General features: G+C 44.9%; 1 protein-coding gene across 1 annotated transcript in view; it reads right to left on the minus strand.

Annotated features, from left to right (window-relative positions):
• Positions 1 to 1,228: 1,228 nt before the first annotated feature.
• Positions 1,229 to 22,843, minus strand: part of LOC124620035 (proline-rich protein HaeIII subfamily 1-like) — a 145,396-nt gene continuing 123,781 nt past the window's right edge. The window contains exon 3 of the mRNA XM_047146701.1: positions 1,229 to 1,328. Within this exon, the coding sequence (XP_047002657.1) occupies positions 1,229 to 1,328 (100 nt within the window). The remainder of the gene's footprint in view (positions 1,329 to 22,843) is intronic.

A 22,843-nucleotide genomic window follows, 5' to 3' on the forward strand; every position in this document is an offset into this window, starting at 1 on the left:
CTTGAAAAACTGAACACAGATCAATCGAGAAAACAGGAAGAAGGTGTGTGGAACTACGAAAAAAATAAGCAAAATATACAAACTGAGAAGTCCATGCGCAAGATAAGCAACATCAAGGAGAGTGTCAGCTCAGGAGCGCCGTGGTCCCGTGGATAGCGTGAGCAGCTGCGGAATGAGAGGTCCTTGGTTTATGTCTTCCTCGAGTGAAAAGTTTAATTTTTTTTATTTTCAGACAATTATCAAAGTTCAGGCACTCACACATAATCAACTTCGCTCTCCAACATTCCAGGTCATGTTCAGATTTGCTTGGACATATGCAGGATTTGACGGTCTACACACTGACAAATTTGAAAACTTTAAAAACATATGTTTTGACAGAGTTTTTGGGAGTGATTATCACATCCACAAGAAACCCTAAATCGGGCCAGGTAGAAGGATCTTTTAACCCATTCGCCAAGTGTACAAGTTAGGTGGGTCGACAACATATTTCTGTCATGTGAAACACATGGCGTCAGCAGTGTCGTATAGAATATATCAGACGTGTTTCCCTGTGGAAGAATCGGTTGGTAGGCCGCGGTGGCCGAGCGGCTCTAGGCGCTTCAGTCCGGAGCCGCGCGACTGCTACGGTCGCAGGTTCGAATCGTGCCTCGGGCATGGATGTGTGTGATGTCCTTGGGTTGGTTAGGTTTAAGTAGTTCTAGGTTCTATGGGACTGATGACCTCCGATGTTAAGTCCCACAGTGCCCAGAGCCATTTGAACCATTTGAAGAATCGGTTGACCTATGACCTTGCGATCAAATGTTTTCGGTTCCCATTGGAGAGGCACGTCCTCTCGTCCACTAATCTCAGGTTTTGCGGTGCGGTCACAAAACACAGACACTAAACATATTACAGTGAACAGAGACGTCAATGAACGAGACAGATCATAATTTTGCGAAAATAAAGAAAGTAAAAATTTTCACTCGACGGAAGACTTGAACCTAGGAGCTCTCAGTCTACAGCTGCCCACGCTAACCACAGGACCACGGCGCTCGTGAGCTGAAAGTATTCTTCATGTTGCCTATCTTGCGCATGGACTACTCAGTTTGTATATTTTGCTTATTTTTTTCATAGTTCCACATAACTTTTTCCGTTTTTCTCGATTGATCTGTGTTCAGTTTTTCAAGGCCTGTCCACTGTGCCAGCTTACAACTAAATCTGAGGGGGGTGCGATGGGGAGGTTCCCCCGTCAGTTGAACGCGGCCACAGCCATGTCTGCGGATGCACCCAGCGTCCCGCCGGCCACGCTCGCTCGCTCGCGGTGTGGGACAAGCAGCGGCGGCTGCAGGCTGCGTCACGAGCGGAAACCCCCGCGGGGCCGCTTGACTAACGACAAAGTAATTGCGCGCCGGCCGGCCGGCGGCCTCATCTGCATACAAAGAACGCGTCTTAATTGCCTGCCGAGCTTTTCAATTAAAAGCTCCCGGTGCGCGCCTTGGGTGGTCGAGGCGCTCCCCACAAAACGCGTTCCGCATAGCGACCTCTATTCGGGATGGTGTAAATGTCCAAACAACTGCTACCAGCATTGCTACAAAATCGTTTCTTAGTAGCACCCTCTCCTGTGTAACTGATCTGATTGGATCACATTACCTAATTTTTCAATATGTTCATCCGTTTTTGATGTTGAACGGCATCCCGGGTATGAGTCATCTTCAGCGTTTTCTCGGCCATCTTGGAAACACTTGAATCACTGAAGAACTCGCGAAGGTGATGAACGGTCTTTGCCATACACTTCTTTCATTAACAGATAGGTTTCAGTATGCATGTATGGAAGTGAAACATAGGCGATAAATAGTTTAGACAAGAAGAGAATTGAAGCTTTCGAAATGTGGTGCTACAGAAGAATGCTGATGATTAGATGGGTAGATCACATAACTAATGAAGAGGTATTGAATAATATTGGGGTGAAGAGGTGTTTGTGGCACAACTTGACTAGAAGAAGGGATCGGTTGGTAGGACATGTTCTGAGGCATCAAGGGATCACCAATTTAGTATTGGAGGGCAGCGTGGAGGGTAAAAATCGTAGAGGGAGACCAAGAGATGAATACACAAAGCAGATTCAGAAGGATGTAGGTTGCAGTAGGTACTGGGAGATGAAGAAGGTTGCACAGGATAGAGTAGCATGGCGAGCTGCATAAAACCAGTCTCAGGACTGAAGACCACAACATCAACAACAACAACAACAGTTTTTTAAAGTTACATGTGAAACTCCACGACATTTAGTTGGTGCATTACTACATTTTCATTTATCCAACAAAACAATGTAACAGGTTTTACTCAAACGAATGTCATGGCTGAAATAATTGTCTCTAGACACCAGAGATCCCACATTAGATTGAGAAAGTTTAACACTTTACAGGATATGGTCGTTCATTTTAGGCGTGTGTGTACTTATTCTGTGATGGCATCAGTCCCATTATTTTATCACCACATGTACTTAACACAATATTAAATTCATAATTGTACGTTAACTAGCCTTTTCCCCTTGGTTTTGCACATCTGTGTGTTCATCACATATACTCGTATTTAACCACCTCCTCCTCCCCCTCCTTTGTGTTCACCGCTCCCCCTTCTGTCTATCCACCTCATCATCCATCCCCATCTGTTTCCTTCTCCCTATTCTTCATATCCTCCTCTCCTTTTTGTCCATTTCATGAACCCCCTCTCTCTGACCAAATCTTCCTCCTCCAGCCCTTTAACCATATCATCCTCCCCTCTTTCATTCCACCTCTGCCTCCTCCTCTTCCTTTCCCACTTCACTATTACCCTTCTACACCTTTTACCTGCCTTTCACATCAGGGGCTTGAAAATTATTTATTGGCCACTGACGAACAGGCCACCATGCAAACCAGGTCGATAAAGCTGGACAATACTGCTCCAAAACACCTGCCAAGCAGGACAGCGTACATCTCAAGGCCTAGAAAAGGGTGTCTTGATGCTGACATGTAGGCTTTCCTGCAAAGCAGGTTGATTTAAAGGCCAATAATATTGTCACACAACATGTCTGTCAGCAGGACAGCCTGTACGGTAGGGGCTGGGAAGAAACGCATTTTTGCCCATCTTTCCTTTTCTATTGGAGCTAGGAAGTTATATACCCCACAGTGCTCATATTCGTGAGGCCTCTTGTTTCTATGCCCTGTATAAATATACATGGATGTACAAAACACATTAAATTTACAATATTTACAAAGCACAAAAGATTGAAAACATGTATCCAGCTGCTGAGTAGATTCAATCGACGTCTTTGTTGCTATAAGGAACCCCTCCAGACCGCCAGGAAACGATCATTTTGGGCATGCACATAAGATTAGCTGAACAATTTGTCGTTCTGCTCCACAATCACGACTGCACAATGTTGTTGATCCCCATTTATACATTGAGTCAGCACATTTCCCACGATTTGTCCTAATCCTCTTGAGTGCAGATCTGATCTCGTGATTTTGATCCTGTGGTGGTCTAGACGAGGCAGAGCGTCTTAAGCTGTTCTGTGGTACCACTGTTCTCTTGTATTTATGCCTATCGCTAAGAGTTGGGTGATGGGAATGAAGATTACTTTTAATGAGTATGAGAATGTCCTCCTGTACAGGAATATAAGGGTTACTAGCTATTTTTGTAAACTAAGGCCCTCTGCAAAAATGGGGAATCTATATGGCCGAGAACAGGCAAAAAGGAAGTTGGAGAGTTAATAACTGTTCCCGAATTGATGCACATAGTCTGAGTCTGGCGTATCAGCTGTTGATCCAGACTGCAGCGCAATATTGTGCCAAAGAGTACACCACTCCAAGACCTACGACGCTTTTATGAACCGTCTGCTCAGAAAATTTGGTCTCAATGTTAAAACGTGGCAACCGAACTTTGAAGGTCACAGTGAAGTGACATACCAAATTCTACACAAGATCGTAGATGAGAACAAAATCAATTTGGTAGCCATATAGGAAATTGAAGTAACCGGAATCAACGTATGACATCTAAATACCTCGATAATATTCAGCTGTCGAAATGATATAGTAGAAATTATATCATGTAACACCTTAAGCTGTTCTTCAAAATATTTTGTATTGTGGACCTGTTTTGGTCAAAGACCATTATCCAGCGCCTCTTGCACACAGATCACGGAAACTGAAATATTTCAGCTGAAAGGGATGACTCTAGTAAAAATACAAGTAATACAGGCACTTACAGATTTTTGTGACCTGTTGCCAACGTCTGACATTTACAAATCATTTCCACAATAAACAATAACATACTTTTCACACATATGTACTTTAAAATTAGTAAATAATTCAGATTTATAAATAATATCTAGAATTAAGGTTAAAAGAGGTACCTTGCAGATTCCAAATCGCCATCAGAATGTCACTGTCATATCCCTCCTACTTCTGCTACTTACTTTTCTGTCTGTAGCCAGCACGTAATTGGCGAATTTTCAGCAAACGTTTTTTCTTACCTTCATCACCGATGCCATTTTCATAATCATGCTCCAACAACTTAACCATTTTATTCGCTGGGGATGAAAAATACTGCTTATCTTATGATTCAAAATTGGCTCTGAGCACTATGGGACTTAACATCTGAGGTCATCAGTCCCCTAGAACTTAGAACTACTCAAACCTAACCAACCTAAGGACATCACATACATCCATGCCCGAGGCAGGATTCGAACCTGCGACCGTAGCGGTCGCGCGGTTCCAGACTGAAGCGCCTACAACCGCTCGGCCACAGCGGCCGGCCTCTTATGTTTCATTCTGACTCCGATAGTTTTTATTCGAATTCCGCACTTCTTCTTAACCTCTTCAGCACTAAATCCAGAACTGAACAAACGACATTACATCAACACAGGATGACAAAAGTAGTGCCTTCTAGGAAAGTATTTTAAAACATGACCGCGTAAGACTTTTATTTTATTCCGTGGCTCTTAACATTCACATGTAGGACGAATTCAATAATAATATACAGGTCGACATGGCAGTCTCGTTTCGAATAGGCTGTGAGATTGGTTGCCATGAAACCTAAAAGGAACAGCAACATACCATCTACAAAAGCGCAAGATACAGACGAAATCTTATATCATTACCTGCTTTTGGCAGTAATGTCACTAATGAATGATTTTTCTATCTTTTAATACAAATAAAACGCAGCTTTTTTCCTCTCTGAGTATTCAGAAAGTTAAATGTGGCCCACCACCAAGTGTACCCCCAGAAATTCAGCAATGAATTTAGACCTAGAAAAACAGAATATCAGAAATATAGTATTTATCAATTAAGTTAAGTCAAGCAGAGGTAGACTCTTTTTTTTTTTTTTTTTTTTTTTTTTTTTTTTTTTTTTTTTTTTTTTTTTTTTTTTTGGCCATCAGTCTACTGACTGGTTTGATGGGGCCCGCCACGAATTCCTTTCCTGTGCTAACCTCTTCATCTCAGAGTAGCACTTGCTACCTATGTCCTCAATTATTTGCTTGATGTATTCCAATCTCTGTCTACACTTTGTGCCCTCTACCGCTCCCTACAGTACCATGGAAGTCATTCCCTCATGTCTTAGCAGATGTCCTATCATCCTGTCCCGTCTCCTTACCAGTGTTTTCCAAATATTCCTTTCCTCTCCGATTCTGCGTAGAACCTCCTCATTCCTTACCTTATCAGTCCACCTAATTTTCAACATTCGTCTGTAGCACCACATCTCAAATGCTTCGATTCTCTTCTGTTCCGGTTTTCCCACAGTCCATGTTCCACTACCATACAATGCTGTACTCCAGACGTACATCCTCAGAAATTTCTTCCTCAAATTAAGGCCGGTATTTGATATTAGTAGACTTCTCTTGGCCAGAAATGCCTTTTTTTGCCATAGCGAGTCTGCTCTTGATATCCTCCTTGCTCCGTCCTTCATTGGTTATTTTACTGCCTAGGTAGCAGAATTCCTTAACTTCATTGACTTCGTGACCATCAATCCTGATGTTAAGTTTCTCGCTGTTCTCATTTCTACTACTTCTCATTACCTTCGTCTTTCTCCAATTTACGCTCAAACCATACTGTGTACTCATTAGACTGTTCATTCCTTTCAGCAGATCATTTAATTCTTCTTCACTTTCGCTCAGGATAGCAATGTCATCAGCGAATCGTATCATTGATATTCTTTCACCTTGTATTTTAATTTCGCTCCTGAACCTTTCTTTTATTTCCATCATTGCTTCCTCGATGTACAGATTGAAGAGTAGGGGCAAAAGGCTACAGCCTTGTCTTACACCCTTCTTAATACGAGCACTTCATTCTTGATCGTCCACTCTTATTATTCCCTCTTGGTTGTTGTACATATTGTATATGACCCGTCTCTCCCTATAGCTTACCCCTACTTTTTTCAGAATCTCGAACAGCTTGCACCATTTGTAAGTAGGCTGTTTAGGTTTTTTTATTGGTAACGCCACCTCTGTATAAAAATCACTGGCTGTGCTGTGTGCAGTCTGTGGCTGCTTTGCATTGTTGTAATACTCGCCATTGTAGTGTTGGGCAGCTGGGCTGTTAACAGCGCGTAGCGTTGCCCAGTTGGAGGTGAGCCGCCAGCAGTGGTGGATGTGGGGAGAGAGATGGCGGAGTTTTGTAATTTGTCATGAACTGCTATATATATTATGACTATTAAGGTAAATACATTGTTTGTTCTCTATTAATATCTTTCATTTGCTAACTATCCCTATCAGTAGTTAGTGCCTTCAGTAGTTTGAATCTTTTATTTAGCTGGCAGTAGTGGCGCTCGCTGTATTGCAGTAGTTCGAGTAACCAAGATTTTTGTGAGGTAAACGATTTGTGAAAGGTATAGTTTAATGTTACTCAGGGCCATTCTTTTGCAGGGATTTTTGAAAGTCAGATTGCGTTGCGCTAAAAATATTGTATGTCAGTTTAAGCACAGTCATATATAAATTGTTCTAAGGGGACGTTTCACATTTTATATTGTCGAACGCTTTTTCCAGGTCGACAGATCCTATGAAAGTGTCTTGATTTTTCTTTAGCCTTGCTTCCATTATTAGCCGTAATGTCAGAATTGCCTCTCTCGTCCCTTTACTTTTCCTAAAGCCAAACTGATCGTCACCTAGCGCATTCTCAATTTTCTTTTCTATTCTTCTGTATATTATTTTTGTAAGCAGCTTCGATGCATAGCTGTTAAGCTGATTGTGCGATAATTCTCGCACTTGTCAGTTCTTGCCGTCTTCGGAATTGTGTGGATGATGCTTTTCCGAAAGTCAGATGGTATATCGTCAGACTCATATATTCTACACACCAACGTGAATAGTCGTTTTGTTGCCACTTCCCCCAACGATTTTAGAAATTCTGATGGAATGTTATCTATCCCTTCTGCCTTATTTGACCGTAAGTCCTCCAAAGCTCTTTTAAATTCCGATTCTAATACTGGATCCCCTATCTCTTCTAAATCGACTCCTGTTTCTTCTTCTATCACATCAGACAAATCTTTACCCTCATAGAGGCTTTCAACGTATTCTTTCCACCTATCTGCTCTCTCCTCTGCATTTAACAGTGGAATTCCCGTTGCACTCTTAAGGTTACCACCGTTGCTTTTAATGTCACCAAAGGTTGTTTTCACTTTCCTGTATGCTAAGTCTGTCCTTCCGAGAATCATATCTTTTTCGATGTCTTCACATATTTCCTGCAGCCATTTCGTCTTAGCTTCCCTGCACTTCCTATTTACTTCATTCCTCAGCGACTTGTATTTCCGTATTCCTGATTTTCCCGGAACGTGTTTGTACTTCTTCCATTCATCAATCAACTGAAGTATTTCTTCTGTTACCCATGGTTTCTTCGCAGCTACCTTCTTTGTACCTATGTTTTCCTTCCCAACTTCTGTGACGGCTCTTTTTAGAGCTGTCCATTCCTCTTCAACTGTACTGCCTACTGCGCTATTCCTTATTGCTGTATCTATAGCGTTAGAGAACTTCAAACGTATCTCGTCATTCCTTAGTACTTCCGTATCCCACTTCTTTGCGTGTTGATTCTCCCTGACCAATGTCTTGAACTTCAGCCTACTCTTCATCACTACTATATTGTAATCTGAGTCAATATCTGCTCCTGGGTACGCCTTACAATCCAGTATCTAATTTCGGAATCTCTTTCTGACCATGATGTAATCTAATTGAAATCTTCCCGTATCTCCCGGCCTTTTCCAAGTATACCTCCTCCTCTTGTGATTCTTGAACAGGGTATTCGCTATTACCAGCTGAAACTTGTTACAGAACTCAATTAGTCTTTCTCCTCTTTCATTCCTTGTCCCAAGCCCATATTCTCCTGTAACCTTTTCTTCTACTCCTTCCCCTACAACTGCATTCCAGTCGCCCATGACTATTAGATTTTCGTCCCCCTTTACATACTGCATTACCTTTTCAATATCCTCATACACTTTCTCTATCTGTTCATCTTCAGCTTCCGACGTCAGCATGTATACCTGAACTATTGTTGTCGGCGTTGGTCTGCTGTCGATTCTGATTAGAACAACCCGGTCACTGAACTGTTCACAGTAACACACCCTCTGCCCTACCTTCCTATTCATAACGAATCCTACACCTGTTATACCATTTTCTGCTGCTGTTGATATTACCCGATACTCATCTGACCAGAAATCCTTGTTCTTCCTTCCACTTCACTTCACTGACCCCAACTATATCTATATTGAGCCTTTGCATTTCCCTTTTCAGATTTTCTAGTTTCCGTACCACGTTCAAGCTTCTGACATTCCACGCCCCGACTCGTAGAACGTTATCCTTTCGTTGATTATTCAATCTTTTTCTCATGGTAACCTCCCCCTTGACAGTCCCCTCCCGGAGATCCGAATGGGGGACTATTACGGAATCTTTTGCCAATGAAGAGATCATCATGACACTTCTTCAATTACAGGCCACATGTCCTGTGGATACACGTTACGTGTCTTTAATGCGGTGGTTTCCATTGGCTTCTGCGTCCTCATGTCGTTGATCATTGCCGATTCTTCAGCCTTTAGGGGCAATTTGCCACCCCTAGGACAAGAGAGTGCCCTGATCCTCTATCCGCTCCTCCGCCCTCTTTGACACGGCCGTTGGCAGAATGAGGCTGATTTCTTACGCCGGAAGTCTTCGGCCGCCAATGCTGATTATTTATCAAAAATTAGGCAGTGGCGGGGATCGAACCCAGGACGGAAGACGTTTTGAGTGTGAATCAAAGACGCTACCCCCTTTTTTTTTTTTTTTTTAAATCTCGTTGTGTTCACTTTTGCTCGTTGCATCTGCTCCGGGCGGACGTCGTAAGACGTCCGTACAAGTTCATTGTTGACCCATTAAGTCAGTTTTTTTATTACTGAGGGCTGCTAACCCTCTGACCGAGCACGCGGAGCTACCGTGCCGGCGCCCCCTAGACCACGGGTAGACTCAAGGAATGTCAATTACAGACCACTATCCAAAGGAAGACACAAGGTAAAACGGCAAAGAATCATGACCAGCCGTTTGCATACAACGTTGCTAGCCTGTAAATGTCTTAGATTTATTTCTAATTAGCTAGCCTGCATGACTAGCATTACTTTTGTAAGAAGATATCACGAAAATTTTCAAAATATTTTCTTGTTTTTAAGTTTGATTAGCTCATTTAAAATGGAAGTTGCTTCTTTAACAAAATGTGAAAAAGCTTATAATTCCTCCATCAGATCTATGAGACCCTTTCCCTACTTTATGTAAAATAATAAAACTAATTTTAATTTTATGTTCTGTATGCTTTTCATGTCCGGAATGTTTAACAATGGCTCGAAGCACTACGGGACTTGACATCTGAGGTCATCAGTCCCGTAGACTTAGAACTACGTAAACCTAATTAACCTAAGGACGTTACACACACCATGCCCGAGGCAGGATTCGAACCTGGGACCGTAGCAGCCCCGAGGTTCCGGACTGAAGCGCCTAGAACCGCTCGGTCACAGCGGCCGGCATGTTACCAAATGTCGATGCATTACCTTAGTCGGTGATACGTTTTCTTGTATCGTGTGTACATATAATGACGAAAAAACCACAACAGCAAGAAGAAGTTATGCGACATAAACGAAAGTTGGTAAGCGTGTTTCTACATCTGAAATATGATGTACACTCCTGGAAATGGAAAAAAGAACACATTGACACCGGTGTGTCAGACCCACCATACTTGCTCCTGACACTGCGAGAGGGCTGTACAAGCAATGATCACACGCACGGCACAGCGGACACACCAGGAACCGCGCTGTTGGCCGTCGAATGGCGCTAGCTGCGCAGCATTTGTGCACCGCCGCCGTCAGTGTCAGCCAGTTTGCTGTGGCATACGGAGCTCCATCGCAGTCTTTAACACTGGTAGCATGCCGCGACAGCGTGGACGTGAACCGTATGTGCAGTTGACGGACTTTGAGCGAGGGCGTATAGTGGGCATGCGGGAGGCCGGGTGGACGTACCGCCGAATTGCTCAACACGTGGGGCGTCAGGTCTCCACAGTACATCGATGTTGTCGCCAGTGGTCGGCTGAAGGTGCACGTGCCCGTCGACCTGGGACAGGACCGCAGCGACGCACGGATGCACGCCAAGACCGTAGGATCCTACGCAGTGCCGTAGGGGACCGCACCGCCACTTCCCAGCAAATTAGGGACACTGTTGCTCCTGGGGTATCGGCGAGGACCATTCGCAACCGTCTCCATGAAGCTGGGCTACGGTCCCGCACACCGTTAGGCCGTCTTCCGCTCACGCCCCAACATCGTGCAGCCCGCCTCCAGTGGTGTCGCGACAGGCGTGAATGGAGGGACGAATGGAGACGTGTCGTCTTCAGCGATTAGAGTCGCTTCTGCCTTGGTGCCAATGATGGTCGTATGCGTGTTTGGCGCCGTGCAGGTGAGCGCCACAATCAGGGCTGCATACGACCGAGGCACACAGGGCCAACACCCGGCATCATGGTGTGGGGAGCGATCTCCTACACTGGCCGTACACCACTGGTGATCGTCGAGGGGACACTGAATAGTGCACGGTACATCCAAACCGTCATCGAACCCATCGTTCTACCATTCCTAGACCGGCAAGGGAACTTGCTGTTCCAACAGGACAATGCACGTTCGCATGTATCCCGTGCCACCCAACGTGCTCTAGAAGGTGTACGTCAACTACCCTGGCCAGCAAGATCTGCAGATCTGTCCCCCATTGAGCATGTTTGGGACTGGATGAAGCGTCGTCTCACGCGGTCTGCACGTCCAGCACGAACGCTGGTCCAACTGAGGCGCCAGGTGGAAATGGCATGGCAAGCCGTTCCACAGGACTACATCCAGCATCTCTACGATCGTCTCCATGGGAGAATAGTAGCCTGCATTGCCGCGAAAGGTGGATATACACTGTACTAGTGCCGACATTGTGCATGCTCTGTTGCCTGTGTCTATGTGCCTGTGGTTCTGTCAGTGTGATCATGTGATGTATCTGACCCCAGGAATGTGTCAATAAAGTTTCCCCTTCCTGGGACAATGAATTCACGGTGTTCTTATTTCAGTTTCCAGGAGTGTATATTAAAATTTCGCGACATGCTCATAAGAACATGAGGCTGCAAATCAGGTTTCCTTCAAATGCCGGCCGAGGTGGCCGAGCGGTTCTTGGCGCTACAGTCTGGAACCGCGTGACCTCTACGGTCGCAGGTTCGAATCCTGCCCGGGCATGGGTGTGTGTGATGTCCTTAGGTTAGATAGGTTTAAGTAGTTCTACGTTTTAGGGGACTGATGGCCTCAGATATTAAGTCACATAGTGCTCGGAGGCATTTGAACCATTCCTTCAAATATACGCGAAAAGTGTTGTGAGCGTTAGTTACCTCTGAGGCCGGACGCGGTGAGTTGATGTTAATCAAGAATCCCTTTAAGCGACAAAGACGCCATTACCAATATCTCACTGCTTTCGAACGAGGTTGTGTAATAGACCATGAGAAGTCGGATGTTCCTTCTGCGATTTTGAAGGAAGATTTGGCAGTACTGTACATGACTGCTGGACGCGGTGATCACGAGGATGTACGGCCTCAAGAAGGCCGGATTCTGGACGGCCACATGGCACGACGGAGAGGGAAGACCATTGTGCTCGACGTATGGCTCTGGCCCAACGTACAACATATGCAGCAGCAATCTGAGCAGCAGCTGGCACCATAGTCATACAACAAACTGTCAGAAATGAGTTACTTCAAGGATAGCAGCTGTCCCGTAGCACACATTCCATTGACCCCAAACATCAGCCATTTACGACTTCAGACCTCACTTACGAGCAAGATGGAGATCTGTTGTGCTTTCTGATGAAACCTCATTCTGCCTCCGTGATGGCTGTGATGGCCGTGTGCTGGTTAGGAGGCCAGTTTAGGGCCTGCAGCTAACCCATCTGCGTTCTAGACACACTGGACCTATGCCTGGAGTTACGGTTTGGGGTGCGATTTTTTATGACAACAGGAGCACTCTCGTGGTTATAGCACGCGTCCTGACTGCAAATTCGTACGTCAGTCCGGTAATTCGACCTGCTGTGCTGCCTTTCGTGAACAGCATTCCAGGGGGTGTTTTTCAGCATAATAACTCTCGTCCACACAGCGCTGTTGTAACATAATGTGCTCTACAGAGTGTCGACATGTTGTCCGATCACCAAATATGACTCGAATCGAACACTTGTGATACATCATCGGACGATAGCTCCATCGTCATCCGTGAAAAGCATTAACCATCCATGTATCGACAGATCGAGTGCAACAGGCATGAAACTCCATCCCACAAACTGAGCTCTGGCACCTGCACAACATCATGCATGCACATTTGCATGCTTGCAGTCAACATTCTGCCGGTTACATCAGTTATTAGTACGCAAGCATTTCACGTTTGCTATGGCTTATCTCACACTTACATTAACCTGTGATATTGCGATGTTAATCGTGTAAGTATGTTAGCTATATCGTTGACGTCGGTTTGCGGTAGGGTTTTGGAGAATATACTGTATTCAAACATTATGAATCACCTCGAAGGGAACGATCTATTGATACGTAATCAGCACGGTTTCAGAAAACGTCCCTCTTGTGTAACGCAGCTAGCTCTTTATTCGCACCAAGTAATGGCCGCTATTGACAGGGGATCTCAAGTTGATTCCGTATTTCTAGATTTCCGGAAAGCTTTTGACACCGTTCCTCACAAGCGACTTCTAATCAAGCTGCGGGACTGTGGGGTATCGTCTCAGTTTTGCGACTGGATTCGTGATTTCCTACATCATGTAGATGTAGACAAATGTATTGTCGAAATTTCGTCACTCCACATTAATTATATTTTTATTGTTGCGACTTTTTCATCACTGTATTTATCTGTCGGTTGATCAATTTTAATGTTTATCAGAATCTTAATGCTTCATTTTACGCGATTTATATAGATTGGTGGTAGTGGGGTTATGCCTCATACTGAAATGAATTGTATTTTCAATGTTAAATAATGGTGTATGAGCGAAACTAGTCGCAAATTGAAGAGCAAAAAATACGTTAAATGGCAAAGTGAGGTGTTGCGTGATGACTTTACATCGTAGTCAACGGTGGGAACACAACTGTGTGATCACTGTCAGTTGTAAATACAAAAAAATGGTTCATATGGCTCTGAGCACTATGGGACTTAACATCTGTGGTCATCAGTCCCCTAGAACTTAGAACTACTTAAACCCAACCAACCTAAGGACACCACACACATCCATGCCCGAGGCAGGATTCGAACCTGCGACCGTAGCAGTCGCGCGGTTCCGGACTGAGCGCCTTAACCGCTAGACCACCGCGGCCGGGTGTAAATACACACATGCTCATAAATTAAGGGTAATGCTGATACGTGGTGTAACAACACTCTGGTGGGCGGTATCTGGGTTTAAATCACCTCGGGGTATGACCATGCAGTGCATTTGACCTGCGGTCGTCGCACTGTGGTGCTGGCAGCAGTCCACATACACAGAGGTGTGTTGGTCTATGTCTGAGTACGGTGCAGCGAGTAAGTGTGCAGACGTTTTCGGACGTGCTAATCGTGACTGTGTGTTGAAAATGGCTCAAAGAACACATATTGATGACGTTATGAGGGGTAGAATATTAGGGCGACTGGAGGCTGGTCAAACACAGCAGATCGTAGCATGGGCCCTCCGTGTCCCACAAAGTATGATCTCAAGATTATGGAAACGATTCCAGCAGACAGGAAACGTGTCCAGGAGCTACAGCACGGGACGTCCACAGTGTACAACACAACAAGAAGACCGATATCTCACCATCAGTGCCCACAGAAGGCCACGGAGTACGGCAGGTAGCCTTGCTCGGGAGATTACCGCAGACACTAGAACAGTTGTCTCCAGACACACAGTCTACAGACGACTGAACAGACTTGGTTTATTTGCCCACAGACCTGCAAGGTGCATTCCACTGACCCCTGGTCAAGGAGAGCCCGTAAAGCCTGCTGTCAAGAACACAGTACATGGTCATTGGAACAGTGGTCCCAGGTTATGTTCACGGACGAGTCCAGGTATAGTCTGAACAGTGATTCTCGCCGGGTTTTCATCTGGCGTGAACCAGAAACCAGATACCAACCCCTTAATGTCCTTGAAAGGGGCCTATATGGAGGTCATGGTTTGATGGTGTGGAGTGGGATTATGATTGGTGCACGTACATCCCTGCATATCTTTCACAGAGGAACTGTAAGAGGTCAGGTGTACCGGGACGTCATTTTGCACCAGTATGTCCGCCTTTTCAGGGGTGCAGTGGGTCCCACCTTTCTCCTGATGCACGATAACGCACGACCCCACCGAGCTGCCATCGTGGAGGAGTACCTTGAAACAGAAGATATCAGGCGAATGGAGTGGTCTGCCTGTTCTCCAGACCTAAACCCTATCGAGTACATCTGGGATGCTCTCGGTCGACCAATCGCTGCACGTCTTCAAACCCCTACGACACTTCAGGAGCTCTGACAGGCACTGGTGCAAGAATGGGAGGCTATACCCCAGCAGCTGCTCGACCACGTGATCCAGAGTATGCCAACCCATAGTACGGCCTGTGTACGTGTGCATGGTGATCATATCCCATACTGATGTAGGGGTACATGCGCAGGAAACAGTGGCGTTTTGTAGCACATGTGTTTGTGGACGTTTTTCTCAACTTATCACCGATACCGTGGACTTACAGATCTGTGGCGTGTGTGTTCCCTATGTGCCTATGCTATTTGCGCAAGTTTTGAGTAGTGTCACGTTGTATGGCACCACATTCTGAAATTATCCTTAATTTATAAGCATGACTGTAAATTTGCCTCGAGTTGAAAGATGGCTTTTAATTCCTTTAATGCGAAATCAATTTCGGGACTGCTGGCGCCATCTCCATATGCACCTATAAATATTCATCTAATCTATGTGTGTTTTTTTTTCTTTTTTGGATGGCAGCTGACTGACATCACTGATCAGCAAACGCACAAGACTCGAGTCCACGACAGTACACAAAACGACACCTCAGCAGTCGACTGCCGACACGAGCGACTTTAACAAAGGGCACATTGTTTATGGCTCGATACTTTAAGGAACCATTTGCACTCGAGCACAGACGATATTTAATTTACTTAACTTAGATTATATGTATCGATTTTTTAAGACAAGAGAAAGCAAAATAAAACAATTAACACCGCTCTCTTGTCACAGCCCGTAGGCATCAGCACACTCTTATGTCATTCGTTGTCCTAGAAGGATGTAATATTTTGTGTGGCTCCACAGTTAGCCATATTGATACTTATGTGAAGATAAGAGGCGCAGAATTGATAAGTCACTCTCATTTGTGAATTATTTGCAGTTATTTACCTATAATTTTACGTACGTGTCATTCATAGTGTAATGTATATGTTGTAATGAATATATGTTTTATTTAATCGTATGCTTTTCTCTGTTTTAGTAGTTTTAGTCACCCCATTGTCATATTGAAGCTGAGGTCAGATATCAGACTTCGCCTACAAAAAATATATAATGAGTCCTGGCTACGTTCTGTACATCTTCGGGCGTACGAAGCTCGATAAATTCACGGCGTGAATTTTAATCTCTCAATTACTTATCCAAACAACAATAATTATTATTATTACAAATTATTATTATTATATTTTTTATTTTTATTTGTTAAAGTACCTGAGTACGAGCGTCTGGCAAACGGCGGAGCTAGTCCGCTCCGCTGTTGGCGTGCTGTTGCGGAAAGCAGTCGAAGAACAGCGTAGGCGACGCGAGTAGACGACGAGGTGTCTGTCCTGCCCTCAGGTGTCATTCCAGAAGCTGCAGGTCGGGAACTTTGCCCCCTCTGTGAAGCAGGATAGGCGGCGATCTGTGGCAGGTCGACGACAGAGTACAGTGCTTGCGCAGACAGAAGTATTTTGCAGCACGTCGTTCAGCGTATATTGTTGTAAATGGGTACAGCTATGGAGTACGTGAACATCATTGCGGACCACCCCATTATCCCATCATAGCTGATGTCTTTCCCCACGGCGGTGGCACCTCCAGCACAATAACGACATGCCAGAATCTCACAACAGTGGTTTGAGGAGCATGATAACGAATCGTAGTTGATACCTTTCATCACAATATTCGCCTGATCTGAACCTGATGAAACAATCTGGTACGCTACCGGACGCTAGCACCGCGCACACAAACAAACGGTAGGTAATTTACAGGAATTTCGTGACCAGTGCGTAGACATCTCGTTCTACATACCTCTATCAAGGACTTTTCTAGTCCATGACACATACAATCGTTACTGCAATTCGTAACCGTGTGTGTGTTGGGGTTTACGGGCGCTCAACATCGAGGTCATCAGCGCCCTAAAATTCGTAACCAAAAGGATTTCCAGTAGCTTGTCTTAATGTTTTTTTTCGTTCATCAGCAAAGCAATTGTAAACATTCCCGTCTGACTGGTGCACTTCAAAAGTAAGACGAAGCTGGTGAACATGGCTGTAACGTCCACCTACTGATGTTAATACGTTGAATCTAGTTGCTTAATAAACAAAATCATAATGCGGCTTTTAGGCCGTGGACCACCACCTGCATAAACATGTTTAGTCATCCATGTGCTGCTCCTGCAGGAAGCCTAAGGAGAAAATTAGACCAATAGGATCGATAATACCATGCAAGCACTCACTATGCCCACAAAGCGCCCATCCATAGAATTGAATAGCACCTCAGTCCATGTTGCAGTTTGTCTGCATCAGTCACTTTCTACTCATTTGCAGGGTGATGATTTAGATGTTGAATTTTAGATTGCGTAGTTGTTTTTTTTTCTCTTATTTTCAATGCCTTTTATATCGTAACGCTATTTAGCTATTGTGGTCAGTCGAACGTACAAATAACAATACCAAGAAATGTACGGAATTGTAAGTAACTTGTGTAAAGAGCTCTATCTTCGAATGATGCCCTAATTCGGGACAGATGGATAGTTACTCCACGGTGCGGAAACTAGCTGAATTGCTAGCGCTTCCTTGCGGTCTTGCTAAGCGCCCATTGCTCGCAGCTGATTATTCCTTAACATCTTGCATTCTAATGCAATATTTTGTAGACACAACATAAGCACCACAGCTGCGTGGTAAGTGGTTTAGTACTTTAGTGTTATTTATTAACGATATATCTTGTTTAAAGGAACTTGTGAATCGATTTTAAACACTGTAATTCATTACATGCCTCTATAGTTCAGCCATGTTTGCCAAGTGGTACAGGCACCTAATTTCAGAGACTAATGTTTTTGTTGTGGTCTTCAGTCCAGAGACCGGTTTGATGCAGCTCCACATCCTTCCCAATCTGCTTAGTGTATTCATCTCTTGGTGTCCCTCTACGACTTTTACCCTCCACGATACCCTCCAATACTAAATCGGCGATCCCTTGATGCCTCAGAACATGTCCTACCAACCCAACCCTTCTTCTAGTCAAGTTGTGCCACAAGCTCCTCTTCTCCCCAATTCTGTTCAGTACCTCTTCATTGGGTTTGTGATTTACCCATATAATCTTCAGCATTATTCTGTAGCACCACATTTCAAAGGCTTCTATTCTCTTCTTGTCTAAACTGTTTATGATTCATGTTTCACTTAAATACATGGCTACACTCCACACAAGTACTTTCAGAAAATACTTCCTGACAAATCCATACTCGATGTTAACAAATTTCTCTTCTTCAGAAAAGCTTTTCTTGCCATTGCCAGTCTACATTTTATACCCTCTCTATTTCGATCGTCATCAGCTATTTTGCTTCCCAAACAGAAAAACTCATTTACCACTTTAAGTGTCTCATTTCCTAGTCTAACTCCCTCAGCAACACCTGATTTAATCTGACTACACCCCATTATCCTCGTTTTGTTTTTGTTGATGTTCGTCTTATACCCTCCTTTCAAGTCACTGCCCATTCCGTTCAACTGCTCTTCTACGTTCTTTGCTGTCTCCGACAGATTTACAATGTCGTCGGCAAACCTCGAAATTTTTATTTCTTCTCCATGGATTTTAATTCCTACTCCATTTTTTTCTTTTGTTTCCATTACTGCTTGCTCAATATAAAGATTGAATAACGTGTGGGATAGGCTGCTAACCTGTCTCACTCTCTTCCCAATCACTGCTTCTCTTTCATGTCCCTCGACTCTTATAACTGCCATCTGGTTTCTGCACAAATTGTAAATAGCCTTTCGTTCCCTGTGTTTTACCCCTGCCACCTTAAGAATTTGAATAAGAGTATTCCAGTCAACATGGTCAGAAGCTTTCTCTAAGTCTATAAATCCTACAAACATAGGCTTGCCTTTACTTAATCTATCTTCTAAGATAATTCGTAGGATCAGTCTGGATGTTGTTCTTCACAGTTAGCACAACTACGATACGTAATTTCGACCATACGAAAAGTGGTCCCCGTTAAAGATGACGCTTTTTATTTCCTTTTAGGATATGCCTTGAACAAAAGGAAGTGTTGGGCAGAGGAAAATACGAAGAAGGCAGTGGAAGCCGTTAGAAACATCGTTGGCACAAGTGGCTTGTAAATGTGAATACTGCAAACAATGGCTTCAGTGTAGTTGCAAATATGTATCATTATTACAACCAGATTTGGATTTTCCCACCGTTATTTTTCGTAATAAAACAATGTTGTCATAGGTACGCCATCTTGTATTTTCCTTAGAAATAATCCTATCCATAATCAGGAACCACAGTAATCGAAACTGCGAACCCTTATAGTACACTCTCCAAAATACATTAGCTTCTTTGACATAAATCACGAAATATAATCTATTGACTTTCTCTGATGAAGGTTATTTATCACCAAAGTGGGTTATCTGTTACCTACATCAGTCGTCACTTGCTCATTTTCAACCAACCGTACCGTTATTTTTCCCTTAACAATCCTAAAATGGGGCACCTTACGCTACCTTGTCTTTTTGTTCTATTTATTTACAAAATATTGTAATTTTCTCTTCAAAGTAGAAAAATTATCATTGGGACTATAGCACTCGTACAGTTATTTGCGACTGTAACAAACAAAGTGTCATTCGGGACTATAGCACCCACACAAATGGAGTTAGAGCGTCCCGCAAACACTCCTGTAGCTGCAGAGCCATTGACATGAAGCGGAAAGACACAGGGCCTGATTCGCGCCGCTCCTCTTAGTCCAATAATTATCTTAGTCCAAGTGTGGCGTGAAATTGGCTCCGGAGCACACAATGTGGAGAACCTCTGGGCGCCTTTTGAAGCGGGGCTCTGCACTTCTGGAAGCGGCCTGAGGTGGGAATCGGCTGAAAGGCGTGCCAGTCAGATGAGAGAACATCGTCACAGAGCGCAGTCAGCGACTGGAAGCGGATCACCGGAGGTAATTAAACGGGAAGGGCGGCGCGCGGCGGGTGGCGATAGGTGGAAGCTGCGCCCGAGGGATAAGACCTTGACGCGCCACGCCGAGCAGAGGCGGGGGGTTCCCCGCCACGCAGAGAGTATCAGCGGCCGCAGTCAAGGGTGCCGCCGAGCCCTGTTGTTGACGTCATCGCCTGAACCCGCAAGCTCCGCTGCAGAGTGAGGGGTGCGCCACCATGCTGATAGCCCCTCACACTGCTCCAAGATACGTGAATTATATGCACTAAAGCAAGATACATGAATTTTCTGTGGCACCTGGTCTACAGTTGCTGCGATTTTTCGCATGATTACGTGATGCCTGTAGCTGTTCATTTACTATTACAGTTATTACACTACTGGGCATTAAAATGGCTACACCACGAAGATGACGTGCGACAGACGCGAGACTTAACCGACAGGAAGAAGATGCTGTGATATGCAAATGATTAGCATTTCAGAGCATTCACACAAGGTTGGCGCCGGTGGCGACACCTACAACGTGGTGACATGAGGAAAGTTTCCAACCAATTTCTCATACACAAACAGCAGTTGACCGGCGTTGCCTGGTGAGACGTTGTTGTGATGCCTCGTGTAGAGAGGCTTACCATCACGTTTCTGACTTTGATAAAGGTCGGATTGTAGCCTATCGCGATTGCAGTTTATCGTATCGCGGCATTGCAGCTCGCGTTGGTCGAGATCCAATGACTGTTAGCAGAATATGTAATCGGTGAGTTCCGGAGGGTAATACAGAACGCCGTGCTAGATCCCAACGGCCTCGAGTCACTAGCAGTCGAGATGACAGGCATCTTATCCGCATGGCTGTAACGGATTCTGCAGCCACGCCTCGATCCCTGAGTCAACAGATGGGGACGTTTGCAAGACAACGACCATCTGCACGAATAGTTTGACGATGTTTCCAGCAGCACGGACTGTCAGCTCGGAGACCATGGCTACGATAATCCTTGATGCTGCATCACAGACAGGAGTGCCTGCGATGGTGTACTCAACAACGAACCTGGGTGCACGAATGACAAAACTTCATTTTTCGGATGAATCCAGTTTCTGTTTACAGCATCATCATGGTCGCATCCGTGTTTGGCGACATCGCGGTGAACGCACATTGGAAGCGTGTATTCGTCATCGCCATATTTGCGTATCACCCAGCGTGATGGTATGGGGTGCCATTGGTTACACGACTCGGTCACCTCTTGTTTGCACTGACGGCACTGTTAACAGTGGACGTTACATTTCAGATGTGTTACGACCTGTGGCTCTACCCTTCATTCGATCCCTGCGAAAACCTACATTTCAGCAGGATACTGCACGACCGCATGTTGCAGGTCCTGTACGGGTCTTTCTGGATACAGAAAATGTTCGACTGCTACCCTGGCCAGCACATTCTCCGGGTCTCTCTGCAATTGAAAACGTCTGGTCAATGGTGGCTGAGTAACTGGCTCGTCACTACTCTTGATGAACTGTGGTATCGTGTTAAAGCTGCATGGGCAGCTGTACCTGTACACGCCATCCAAGCTCTGTTTGACTCAAGTTCTAGTATAATATATTTGTCCAATGAATACCCGTTTATCATCTGCATTTCTTCTTAATAGCCAGTAGTGTACTTGGTCCACAGTTGCTGCGATTTTTCGCATGTTTGCGTGATGCATGTAGCTGTTCAATTACTATTATATTTATTATTGTTATTATTATTTTCACCATCATTACACATTTTTGCACTGAAAAAGGATTTAAACATGAGCCTTATGTGATGATGCAACTCTTTTCTTGATTCCTCCTCCTGTTTCTCTTACCAACATTTCTGCGTCCTTCGACTGTGTTGGGGTTGCTTTTGTTCTGTTGTGCCACAACCTAGCCTGGAGCACTGAACTGCCTGCTGCAAATGCAGCAACATGGCGTCACAGGGAACGAGGTGCTGTCATTATGGCGACCATACACTATGAAGTAAGAAGACATACTGGGAGTACACTGACACTGGTAAATACACCCACCAATGCTTCTGAAAAGCGAAGTTTATACACCATTTAGCTAAAAAAGGGCGTTCAGAAAAGGGGACCAAAGAAACAAAGCAGGCCAAGCGAGGTCACTATTGTTTCAAGGTGGCCAGCGAGCATGCTAACTTCTTCTGGGTCTGGGATAAGGCAAACTAACCAGCGTGGTTCTCATAAATAGCACTTGACTCAAACTCTTCCTTTCATTGTGCTCAGATGTTCTCAGACCGTATCCAAGTGTATACGGGATGCCGAACTATGCCACCACTGCCAGCCTCTAACTTCGAGACGAAGACCGTTCAAAGTACGCAATGATGCAGCAGGTCACCTACCCTCGACCTAGGCTCCAGTAGCTGTAGGCACCAGCGGACTGTGAGCTGATGACTCCATGCAGACTACCTGGTGTCTTCACACCACCCAGCCGCTTACGCTTGACTATCTCATTTGAGCGGCCACCTCCCTGGTGGAATGTATGCTCGTAGCTGGACTGGCTACTCTCTCGCTGCTCAAATGGCTCTGAGCACTATGGGACTTAACATCTTAGGTCATCAGTCCCCTAGAACTTAGAATTACTTAAACCTAACTAACCTAAGGACATCACACACATCCATGCCCGAGGCAGGATTCGAACCTGCGACCGTAGCAGTCCCGCGGTTCCGGACTGCAGAGCCTAGAACCACACGATTACCGCGACCGGCTTCTCTCGCTGCCCTCAGTACCTTGTGGACCATCTTGTCACTGACCATTGCCCAGGCCAGGCACCTACATTCGACATCAACCGCACAGGGAGCTGCACTTTGAGTACCATCCTTCCTTGTGCTGTATCCCATGGCCCAAGGTTGTCAAGCAATCTGGACATGGCTCTGATTCATTGACCATGATGTCCTGCTGACCTTAGCGGATGACGCAACCTATACACGCCCCTGTAGTCACACATGCGGATGGCGTC

Source organism: Schistocerca americana, chromosome 6 (assembly GCF_021461395.2).
Source record: "Schistocerca americana isolate TAMUIC-IGC-003095 chromosome 6, iqSchAmer2.1, whole genome shotgun sequence".
NCBI lineage: Eukaryota > Metazoa > Arthropoda > Insecta > Orthoptera > Acrididae > Schistocerca > Schistocerca americana.